Source organism: Notamacropus eugenii, chromosome 4 (genome assembly GCF_028372415.1).
Source record: "Notamacropus eugenii isolate mMacEug1 chromosome 4, mMacEug1.pri_v2, whole genome shotgun sequence".
Lineage (NCBI taxonomy): Eukaryota > Metazoa > Chordata > Mammalia > Diprotodontia > Macropodidae > Notamacropus > Notamacropus eugenii.
The window spans coordinates 218,028,599-218,041,282 of record NC_092875.1 but is presented as its reverse complement, the minus strand read 5'-3'; the positions used below and the strand labels follow the sequence as shown (position 1 = coordinate 218,041,282).

The window sequence follows — 12,684 nt, the reverse complement described above, 5'->3', positions numbered from 1 at the left end:
ACCATGTGCAGTGACCTTTGAGCCCAGGAATATAAAATATGACACTGTTTCCATTTCTTCTTCTCCCTCTATTTGCCAGGAAGTGATTAGACCAGTTGCCAAGATCTGAGTTTTTGTTGTTTTTATGTTAAGCTTCAAGCCAACTTTTGCACTCTCCTCTTACACCCCCCATTGAGAGTTTTATTATTTTCTGCTAATAAGTGTACACAGTTACATAGTCTGGAGAAAATTGCTATATGTTACAGATCAGAACTAGCTCTTTAGAGAGTTATCTAGGTAGTATAGTGGACAGAATGCTGGGCTTGTAATCAGAGAGACCTACATTCAAATCCAGCCTCCAGCACTAGTTTTGTGACCCTGAACAAGCTGCTCTGGTTACCTCAATTCCTTCATCTGAAAAATGGAAATAATAATAGCACCTACTTCACAGAGTTATTGTGAGCATCAATTAAGATAATATTTTTTAAATGCTTAGCATAGTTCTTGATACATAGTAGGTGCTTAACCAATGTTCTCTCACTTCCCTGTAACGATAGCAAGTAAACTTATGAAAATATGCAAATATATTCAATTAGTTGAATTTTTTTCCTCCACTGATAAATATATAGGTGAATGATTAGCTAAATTTTTCAGATTTCCTTTGTAGTATGTTTAATGTATCAACACAATAGGAGTATTTGATCTCTATAAGCATTTAGCATATGTCTCTACTGATCCTTATTTGACCTAAATACACCTCTCCAACCCATGAACCATGAAAACTGCAAATTTGCTTGTGTCAGCGAAGAACACCCTACAGTGACTGACCTAGTTGTCCAAAGACTAGAGTCATTTCTTAGAATTAGAAATTTTGGAACTGCCCTCTCAGAGATGAGGGTCTTATAATTCAAAGTTAATGCCCTTTAGCTATGCTTTCTATGACTTATGAAAAAAAAGGTATAATGATACCTCGTGGAGGCAGATAAGGTGTTGACTTTCATGCATCTTACAAGTATGAAACTTAAATAAAGAATCTAACTTTATTTTTCCTTTCTCTTATATTTCACGATGCTCAGTTTATGAGTATGTCTGTATATAAAAATATGCACATGTCACACATATCTGTATATAACAAAAGAAAAACTAATTATATTTTGGGATACTTTTTTTTTGTAATTACTCTCCAGGGGTGGGAAACCTATGGCCTCAAGACCAAATGTAGCCTTCTAGGTCCTTGAGTAGGGCCTTTTGACTGAGTCCAAGCTTTACAGAACAAATCTTTTTTATTAAGGGGATTTGTTGTGTGAAGTTTAGATTCAGTCAAATGACTGCGCACTTGAGGATCTAGAGGGCCATATGTGGCCTCAGTACCACAGGCTCCTCACCCCTGCCTCAGACATTCTTATCTCAAATAAAAAAAAAAAGAGAGAGAGAGAGAAGAAAAGAAAAGAATGTTATTTTTTCTTCTTGCTGTGAGTATACTATTCAACACAAAGAAGATATCTACAGTGAGCCCAATTTAACCATCATGATGAGAGTATATTTCTGAGAAGATATAAAAACCAACTAGAATTAACCTTTAACCTTTTGATTTTCCTTCTCACTTCACACAAATTTAACTTTCCAATAAACTACAGAATGTGGCCTATTCCCAAAAGTAGCTTTAACTAAGACTAAATTGATGTACTTAACCACACTAAAATGATGGATTCTGTTTTTGTTTCTCTCTCTCTTTTTCTCTCTCCTTAAAGCAGAACAAATGAAAGGCTTACATTGGCTTTGAGTGCAAAAGTTTAATATAGATTTCTTTTTAATGGTGAAAATCTTTTTTTTTTTTTTTTTTTTTTTGCTGCCACTTGATTCTCTTAAAAAGCTGTGATGCCTCAACATTAACTTTTATGGGTCAACTGCGATTTTTAAAATTTCATTGAAATCAAATAAATTAATCCATAAACTCTTAACAAAGCTTGAAATTCTTAATTAAATCTGAGATTCTATTTTGCAGATGTACTGGTGTATAGGTATGTAAAGAGGTAAGATAGAGGGGGAGGTGGGGAAAGGTGCTTATATATCAACATAGACAATCACAAGTCGATCCAACAAGCATTTATCAAGCATGTTGATGTGCCAGGCACTGTGCCAGGATCTGAGTGTATAAAGACAGAAAAGGAACAGTCCTTGTCCTCAAGGACTTGTGAGGTTGGATAAAGCATTGTACACTTGATGTCTTCCATGTGTACAACATGCAGAACCTGAAGGGATAATATAAATAAACATACACATGCATATACACATATGAATAAATACATACACACATATATTTATGTATACATACATATAAGTATATATAACTAATTAAGGGAGGAGGAAACTAATGACTGGAGAACTTAAGAAACTCTGTCTAAGAGGTGGTACCTGAACTTACCCTGTAAGATAGCTAGAGATTGCATAAGTTGGAGGTGTGGAAAGAAAACTCTCCAGGACAGCTTTTAGGAAGGCGATTGATTTCCAATATGGGGAAAGATCTAATATGTCAATTTGGTTGGGGCCAATGAAATAATATGAAAATATTATAGTATAATTTTCATAGAGCAATAGAACTTCTTAGAAAATGAAATACTATTCAAGATCCCCCAGTGATTTCTCTCATATTAAAAATGAAGAAACTGTGATCAGGGAGTTTCAATTACTTGCCAGAATCGCTTTAATACATCATTTTTGCCTCACCATTTGGCAGTTTATGATACATTATCTTTTACTGTTGTCTAAGTGTTTCACATTTGTGGGCACTGTCCTTATATACCACTGCTTTTATATGCTCCATCACAAGAGCTGGCAGAGCAAGTAGGTACCTAAATGCCTAAACATCTAAATGTACACTGAGTGCCTCTGGACAGGCCATTTCTGACTAAAAGTAACTCATTCACTATCATGCACATGCACACACACATCTACATTTATTCTTTGTGGGAGAGAAAATAATTTACAAAGATGAATAGCTACACTGTGCTAAATGCAGAAGCAAGTGTTGTTGGTCAAGGTTGCCTAATGAGCTTTCCTTTGTTTTATAATTTATTTATTTATAGTTTTCAACATTCTGTTCCAAGATTTTGAGTTTTGAATTTTCTCCCCAACTTTCTCCTCCACCCTTCCCAAGGTGGTTTGCAATCTGATAAAGGTTGTATTTATACATTCAGATTAAACAAATTTTCATATTACTCATGACGTAAAGAAGTTAGAACTCAGAGGAGGAACAGAAGAAAGAAAAAACAAAGCAACAGAAGAAAAGGAGAGTAAATAGTAAGCTTCTGTCTGCATTCAGACTCCAGAGTTCTTTATCTGAATGTGAATAGCATTTCCTATCATGAGTATTTTGGAGTTGTTTTAGATTTTTGCATTGTTAAGAAGAGCTAAGTCTATCAAGGTCAGTCATCACTCAGCGTAGCTGTTACAGTGTACAATATTCTCCTGGTTCTGCTCATTTAACTCACCATCAGTTCATCTAAGTCTTTTGAGATTTTGCTGATGTCCTTCTGCTCGTCATTTCTTATAGCACAACAATATTCCATTACATTCTTATACCACAACTTGTTCAGTCATTTTCTAATTAATAGATATTTCCTCAAGTTCTAATTCTTTGCCAGCACAGAAAGAGCGGCTATATTAGATAATTTAGTTTTCAATTAATTTTAGTCTGTCTATACATGTAATTTATTACATGTAATTTTTATTGCATCATGATCTGAAGAGAATTCATATAACATTTTTGCCTTTCTGCATTTTTTGTGTAGGTGCCATATAGTTCTGAGAAAGAGGTATGTTCCTTTCAATCCCCATTCAGTTTTCTCCAGAGGTCAGCCATATCTAACTTATCTAAAATTTTATCCAACTTCTTAACTTATTTCTTATTTATTTCATGGTTAGATTTATCTAGTTCTGAGAGGGGGAGGTTGAGGTCCTCCACTAGTACAGTTTTGTTATCTATTTCTTTCTGTAACTCCCTTAACTTCTCCTTTAAGAATGTGGATGTTATAACACTTGATGCATATATGTTTGGTAATGATATTATTTCATTGTCTATGGCACCTTTTAGTAGGATGAAGTTTCCTTCCTTATCTCTTGTAATTAAATTTATTTTTTTTTTTTTGCTTTTGTTTTGTCTGAGATGAGGATTGTTTCACCTACTTTTTTAAAATTCAACTGAAGCATAATATATCTTGCTCTAGTCTTTTACCTTTACTCTTTATGAATCCGTCTGCTTCAAATGAGTTTCTTATAAACAACATATTGTAGGATTATTGTTCTTAATGCACTCTGCTGCCTACTTCAGTTTTAGGGAATAGTTCATCCCATTCACATTCACAGTTAGGATTACTGCCTGTGACTTTCTCTCCATCCTATTTCCCCATTTTTATGCTTTTGTCTCTCCTTTCTTCCTTTCCCTCTTCACTAGCGTTTTGTTTTTGACCACATCCTCCCTCAGTCTATCCTCCCTTCTATCCAGCCCTCTCTTTTCTTTCCCCTTGGCCTCCTATTTACTATAGGGTAAGTTAGATTTCTATAACTGAGTATGTTCTTCTGTCTTTGAGCTACATCTGATGAGAATAAGGTTCAAATAATGCTCATTTTTCTCCCTTTTTTGCCTCTATGCTAATAGTTCTTTTCACCTCTTCATGTGATGTAATTTGCCCTTGTCTGCCTTCTCCTTTCCTATTCTTCCAGGACAATCCCTTTTTAGCACTTAATTAAATTTGTTTATTGTCCTGTCAAAGTCAAATTAAAAATCAATGCCCTCTGTTCATGTATACCTCTTTTAAAAGGTTTAATAACAATGGAGTTCTCAAAAGTTACAAGTGTCATATTCCCTTGTAGGGATATAAACAGCTTGCACTTATGTTGTTGTTGTTGTTGTTTTCCTGCTTACCTTTTCATGCCTCTCTTGAGTCATATTTGAATATCAAATTTTCCATTGAGCTCTGGTCTTTTCATTAAGAAAGTTTGGTAGTCCTCTATTTCATTGAATATCCATCTCCTCCCCTGAAAAATTACGTTCAATATCACTTTGGTTGTAATCCAAGCCCCTTTGCCTTACAGAATAGAATATTCTATGTGCTCTGATCTTTTAATTTAGAAGTTGCAAGGTCCTGTGTAATCTTGAGTGTGATTCAATGATATTTAAATTATTGATTTCTGACTCCTTATAGTATTTTCTCTTTGACTTGGTGATTTTGGAATTTGGTTACAATATTTCTAAGTGTTTCAATTTAGATTCTCTTTCAGGAAGTGATCAGTGGAGTTTTTCAATGTCTATTTTATCTACTTGTTTTAGGACATCAGGGTAGTTTTCCTTGATGATTTCCTGAAAGATGCTGTCTAGGCTCTTTTTTTATCATGTTTTTCATGTATACCAATAATTTTTAACTGTCTCTGCTAGATCTATTTTCCAGGTCAGTTGCTTTACCAATGAGTTATTTCACATTTTCTTCTATTGTTTTTCATTCCTTTGTTTCTGTTTGTTTCAGTTCCTGATTCTTGATTTCTCACAGTTACTAGCTTCCACTGTGGAATTCTAATTTTTTAAAAAATTGTTTTCTTCTATTAGATTTTGTACCCCCTTTTTCATTTGGCTCATTTTACTTTTTAAGGAATTATTCTCTTCACTGTGTTTTTGTGCCTCCATTTCCATTTCACCAATTGTACTTTTTAAGGACTTGTTTTCTACAGTAATTTTTTATCCTTTCTTTTCCAAGCTACTGACAGGCTTCAGGGACAGAATCTCCAGCAGCAGCTCAGGTCCCTCCACCCACAGGGGCCAAATGTCAGTGAGAGGGTCTTTTCAGTTTGCCAAGAGGGGAGCAGGGTATCTCCATAACTCAGGCCCCCTTGGGAGGCAGCAGCAGAGGCAGCAGCAGACAGGGGCCCCAAAAGCAGGAAGGAGCTCAGATCCACTGTTGAAGGTCTCCACACAAACCCCCTGAGGGAACTAAGCCCCATGTGGTAGCCCTGCCCCCATGTGAGCACCTGAACTTAATCTCACACTGAATAGCAGCCCTGCCCCTGCCAAAAGCCCTGAGGCTGGGAAGAAGCATTTGAATCTTAGCCCCTAAGTGCTAGCTGGGCAGATCAGGAGGCAAAGAGGGTGTGGAGAGGAAACTCAGAAGTCAAGTAACTGGCTGGGAAAATGCCCAGAAAAAGGGGGAAAAATAAGACCATAGAAGGTTACTTTCTTGGGGAACAGATATTTCCTCCCATCCTTTCAGATGAGGAAGAACAATGCTTACCATCACGGAAAGATATAGAAATCAAGGTTTCTGTATGCCAAATATTCAAAATAAGTATTCAGTGGGCTTAGGCCATGGAAGAGCTCAAAAAGGATTTTGAAAATCAAGTTAGAGAGGTGGAGGAAAAACTGGGAAGAGAAATGAGAGAGATGCAAGAAAAGGATGAAAAACAGGTCAACACCTTGCTAAAGGAGACCCAGAAAAATGCTGAAGAAAATAACACCTTGAAAAATAGGCTAACTCAAATGGCAAAATAGTTTCAAAAAGCTAATGAGGAGAAGAATGTTTCCAAAAGCAGAATTAGCCAAATGGAAAAGGAGGTTCAAAAGCTCACTGAAGAAAATAGTTCTTTCAAAATTAGAATGGAACAGATGGAGGCTAATGACTTTATGAGAAACCAAGAAATCACAAAATAAAACCAAAAGAATGAAAAAATGGAAGATAATGTGAAATATCTCATTGGAAAAACAACTGGCCTGGAAAATACATCCACGAGAGACAATTTAAAAATTATGGGACTACCTGAAAGCCATGATGAGAAAAAGAGCCTAGACATCATCTTTCATGAAATTATCAAGTAAAACTGCCCTCATATTCTAGAATCAGAGGGCAAAATAAGTATTCAAGGAATCCACCAATCACTTCCTGAAAGAGATCCAAAAAGATAAACTCCTCGAAACGCCAAATTCCAGAGCTCCCTGGTCAAAGAGAAAATATTGCAAGCAACTAGAAAGAAACAATTCAAGTATTGTGGAAATACAATCAGGATAACACAAGATCTAGCAGCTTCTACACTGAGGGATTGAAGGGTGTGGAATATGATATTCCAGAAGTCAAAGGAACTAGGACTAAAACCAAGAATCACTTACCCAGCAAAACTGAGTATAATACTTCAGGGGACAAATGGTCTTTCAATGAAATCGAGGTCTTTCAAGCATTCTTGATGAAAAGACCAGAGCTGAAAAGAAAATTTGACTTCTAAACACAAGAATGAAGAGAAGCATGAAAAGGTAAACAGCAAAGAGAAGTCATAAGGGACTTACTAAAGTTGAGCTGTTTACATTCCTACCTGGAAAGACAGTATTTATAACTCTTGAAACTTTTCAATATCTGGGTAGTTGATGGGATTACACATACACACATAGACACACACACACACACACACACAGAGAGCACAAAGTGAATTACATAGGATGGGATCGTATCTTTAAAAAACGAAATTAAGCGGTGAGAGAGAAATATATTGGGGGGAGAAAGGGAGAAATGGAATGGGGCAAATTATTTCTCATAAAAGAGGCAAGCAAAAGACTTTTTAGTGGAGGGAAAAGAAGGGGAGGTGAGAGAAAAACATGAAGTTTACTCTCATCACATTCAACTAAAAGAAGAAATAAAATGCACACTCATTTTGGTATGAAAACTTATCTTACAGGAAAATGGGGGAGAAGGGGATAAGCAGGGTGGGGGGGGATGATGGAAGGAAAGGCAATGGGAGGAGGGAGCAATTAGAAGTCAACACTCTTGGGGAAGGACAGGATCAAAAGAGAGAATAGAAGCAATGGTGGGAAGGACAGGATGGAGGGAAATATAGTTAGTCTTACCCAACACGATTATTATGGAAGTCATTTGCAAAACTACACAGATATGGCCTATATTGAATTGGTCACCTTCCCAAAGGGAATGGGTGGGGAGGGAGGGATGAAGAGAAGTTGGAACTCAAAGTTTTAGGAACAGATTTTGAGTACTATTCTTGCTACTAGGAAATAAGAAATACAAGTAATGGAGTATAGAAAGTTATCTTGCCCTACAGGACAAAAGATAAAATGGGGACAAGGGAAGGGAGGGATGATAGAAGAGAGGGCAAATTGGTGATAGGGGCAATTAGAATGCTCAGTGTTTTGGGGTGGGGGGAGGAGACAAATGGGGAGAGAATTTGGAACCCAAAATTTTGTGAAAATGAATGTTAAAAGTTGAATAAACAAATTTAAAAAGAATAAAAAGAATAAAAAAAAAATTCTTCTTGAGCTCTTCCAAGAAGGGTTTGCGAAGAACTGGGCTTGAGACCAGTTCATATTCCACTTTGAAGTTTTGGATGTGGGTATATTACAAAGTCGTCCTCTTCTGAATTTATGCCTTGATCTTCTCTTTCCCCATAATAAGAATCCATGGCCATTGTCCCTTTCTGTTTTTTGTTCATGATGTTGTCTAATTCCTGGCTTTTAGAGTTGAGCTGCCTTGATGGAGTACAGAGACATTGACCCATGCTTCTTGTGCTAGGAGCCCAGGACCTGCTCACTGTCTTTGTGTGCTAGGGACTCAGGTGTTGGCAGCTGGAGCCTGCAGGTATCTGGCAGCCTACCTGTGTGCTGAACTGGGGTCAGTAACACTGGATCTCTATGGTTGGGGATCCTGGCTTCTAGGGGATGCCTGCTTGCTTGGACCTTGCACTTGAACCTTTGGCTCCTACTCATGTAGTCCCTGCACTTTGATGTCTGGGTGTTAGAGGATGTCTGTCAGTCTGGAGTCATGCCTCTAAGGACTGTGCTTCTTGCAGTAGTGCTGAAGTACCTAAAGATCTTGCTGCTGGAGAATGCTGGTGTGTATCATGATTGTCTACCATTTTTCTGTTTGTGCTGAGGCACTCAGCAGGGTTCTGCTGTTCATGTTTGCCTGTTCTGCAACTCTGGGGCTCAGGATCTCTCGCTGGTTTGCTGAGGTGGGCCTTGCCACTTGTTTGCTGGGTAGCCTCCCATCCTGTACTGCCCTTTCTCCTCCAAAGAGAGAAGGGACTTTACTATTAATCCCCCAAGCTTCCTGGATTATAAGACTGCTGTACCCTGTCTTTCTGCTGGCTCAACTGTACCAGGGTTTTTTGTGGGGTGATATTTTCTGGACTTTTACAGGTCAATATTGGAAGCTAGGAGGTTTCTTACTGTACCATCTTGGCTCCTGGTATGCATTTATGCTCATTTGAGTATGAAAAATGTATATATGTATGCATTGTATATACACATGCTTGTATGGGCATGCATATATGTCATATATGCTTATTTAGATATATTGTCACTTTACACCCCTTTTCATTGATCTTTCTCTTGTGACAGAGGAAAAACATCTAAACAAAACTGACAGACAAATGACTGCATTTTATATCTGAACCATGACCACTACTGCCTTTTTGTTAGCAGGTAAATATGCTTTATCATCAGTTTTACTGCACAGAAATCTAGCCAGGAATTCTGCCAATAGTTTCTTTTAGTCTTTAGTGGTTGAAATAGAAGGGATATTAGAGTTGAATTTAGGCTAGAGGCTTTCAAATTCTGCTTTCTGTACTCAGTGTGATGGAATAAGTCATGGTCATGAGTCATCTCAGTTTGAGTCTCAATTTCCTCATATATAAAGTATGGATAATAAAGTCTATACCACTTGCCGCCTTTGCAGTGTTGTAGAAATGCTTCATAAACTGAAACAGTTTTACATGAATGCATTATTGTTATCCAATAATAATGGAAATTCTTGTTATTCATCATGTATAAATATGTTTTTATTATTCAAAAAATCCCCAAATCAAGACGCGTAAAACCCTAAGAATGGTAGTAGACTGTACATTGTCAAGTGATTTCATCGTAGGAAGGAGTTCAAAATACAGATAAGCAACTCAAAGATAAGATTGTCAGGGTTAAGAGCTTTCACAAAGATAAGAGGCCTGAAAAAGGAGAGAGGGGAGTGTAAATAAAGTATAATTGAATGTTTTTGCCTGAGGAGGGCCTCATTTGCAACCTCATCATAGTTTGGCATGCATAGCAGTGGCCTAATATATATTTCAGACTTGTTGACCTTCTACTAGCCATTGTCCACTATGCCAAACAGTAATAACAATGATATGATAGAAAAAGAGGTATGCTTTGGCATAATAATGTAATGAAGTACTGTCATATTACTTTTACCTGTTAGCAAGAGTTAAGTCTAAAATATAATCTTTTTAAGGAGTTTAATTTGTTAATTTGCTCTTTTAAAGTAGTTGCTATTGTTCTTGTGTACATGAGCAAATATGATTCTGATATTTCTTAATTTAAAATGGTATATTTTCCAGATAATTTCTAAACTCAAGAACATCGATAGTTGTTGTTCTTCAGTTATTTCACGTCTGTCTGCCTCTTTGTGACCTTTTTTGGGGTTTTCTTGGCTAGGTCACTGGAAAGGTTTGCCATTTCCTTCTCAAGCTCCTTCTAAAGATGTGGCAACTTAGATAAACAGAGTTGTGACTTGCCTAGAGTCATACAGTTTAGAAAGTGTCTGAGGTCAAATTTGAATTTCCTGATTCCTGATCTATACTGTTACCTAGCTGCCCAGTATATGATAATAGATCTACAATGAGAGCAAGAAATATATTGACTGTTAAGTATGAGTAGTATTAATCTTTCCCCTTGAGAAAGGACCTATTTCATTTCACAAACATTAGTTTAAAGTATGTTTCTGAGAGCACTTTTTTTAAAGGAGGAAAACCTGGGAGGATGGAGGAGCAATTTAATAAATGTAAAAGAAATTTTATATGAAAAAATCTATTATTCTGTCTTGTTGTGAAATAAGGCCTTGTATTGACATGATGACAGTCCCCTCTTAAGGGAAGCTGTCATTCATAAAGTAAGTGGAGGAAAACCATGGCAATAAGATTAGGTCATATAAAAATACTGACAGCCTAAGGTTAATATAGCTTTGTGTTTAAGAATAATATCTTGCCAATTACAAATTAATCTTGCCCCTACTGTTACACCTGTGTGCCTCAAAAATCCTTTATGTGACCTGATCCTGGACATGCAATTTAGGCAGCTCCAGGTGGCCACCAAGATCAGAATTAAACTATTTTACTTTCATCAGGGTAGATGACAGTATATCTCCCCTACCTGGCAGCTTGCAATTAAAGGGTATTCCAAGAATTTCCACCTGGATGGACCACTTAATAAATACTTTTTCATGCATGCATTCATTCATTCATGTCAAAACTATTGACTCATGTTAAGCTTGAAGTCCATTAAAATTCCCAGAGATTTTTCACACAGACAAAAAACAAACAAGCAAACAAAATCATTGTCTGCTCCCATTTTTCAATCCTGGGAAACTGGTTTCCAAATTCAGTTTCATATTTATCTTTACTAATTTAATCTTATCAGTTTTTGCCTATCATTCTAGTTTAAGGAATCTTTATATATATATGTGTATATATATATATATATATATATATATAATCTTTATAAGGTTCCTGCTACCCAGTAAGTCTACAAGGTTTTATTTAATAGATATTATGTACCAGGTCACCTGCTAAAAGGTGAAGGTTGTTGTTCAGTTATTTCAGTTGCTTTTTGAGTCTTCATGAAACTGTGTTGGGGTTTTCTTGGCAAAGAAACTGAAGTAGTTTGCAATTTTCTTCTCCAGCTCATTTTGTAGAGGAGGAAACTGGAGCAAATAAGATTAAGTGACTTACCCATGGTCACACAACTTGTAAGGCTAGATTTAAACTCTGGTCTTCTGACTTCAAGTCCCACATTTTATCCATGGTGCCACTTAACTGCCAGTAAAATGGTGAAGTTACAAAAAAAGAAAGACAATTCTGACTCTAAAGGAGCTCTCAGTCTAATTCAAGACATGTAAATAGCTATGGAAAAAGCAATAAATTGGGGGAAAATGGTAGAGGGAAAGCAGTAGCATTAAGGGGGAATTAGATTTGTAGGAAATGAACTTTAGCTGAAACTTGAAGAAAACCAGGAAACCTAGGAAACAGAGATGAAGGAAGAGATTATTGCAAGTAGGAAGAACAGTCAGTGGAAAGGCCTAGTGTTGAAAATGGGGCATAATTTGAGAGGAATACCAGGGATGTCAGTGCCACTGAATAGTTGAGTAGGGCAGGGGGTTGAGAGAGGTGAACAAAGTATAAGAAGACTGGGAAAGTAGAATGGAACCAAATTACAAAGAACTCAGAATTGTATTTGAACAGGATTTTGAATTTAATCCTGAAAATGATAGGGGACCACTGTGCTTTATTAAATGGGTAGACAGGTGTTGTCTTCAGGAAGATCAATTTGACAGGTGAGTGAAGGGTGAATTGGAATGGAGAGCGATGAGATAGGGAGACCAATGAGCAGGCTATTGCAGTAGTACATGTATGTGGTGATAAGAACCTGCTCTAGTGTGGTAACTGTCAGAAGAAAGAAAGAGGTTTAATTAAGTGATGTGGCTGATAAAAAAGATAAAATGCAAAGACTAGGCAGTAAAAAGTTGTGGTAAAAGTTGAGGGAAAGTTAGCTATCCTCCCCATTTTGGATTTTGATAAATATGCCATCTAAGTTTTAAAATCATTGATTCATTTTTTTTAAATAAGACAATATGATTTCTGGTGTGCCCCTCTAGAGGATTTTTTCTTTTGACATGG

General features: G+C 36.7%; 1 protein-coding gene across 9 annotated transcripts in view; it reads left to right on the top strand.

Annotated features, from left to right (window-relative positions):
• The window catches only part of CCDC102B (coiled-coil domain containing 102B), an 845,733-nt gene that overhangs the window by 737,339 nt on the left and 95,710 nt on the right, over positions 1 to 12,684 (top strand). Inside the window, exon 11 of one of the 9 annotated variants that reach the window (XR_011966005.1) lies at positions 9,362 to 9,445. The exons of 7 other annotated variants lie outside the window; for them this stretch is intronic. Coding sequence is in view for 1 of the 2 variants with exons in the window: in XM_072604135.1 (XP_072460236.1) it covers positions 9,362 to 9,386 (25 nt within the window). In the remaining variant the exon portion in view is untranslated. Of the gene's footprint in view, positions 1 to 9,361; positions 11,431 to 12,684 lie in introns of those variants that run through there. One more of the 9 variants, XM_072604135.1, reaches the window with a different exon arrangement.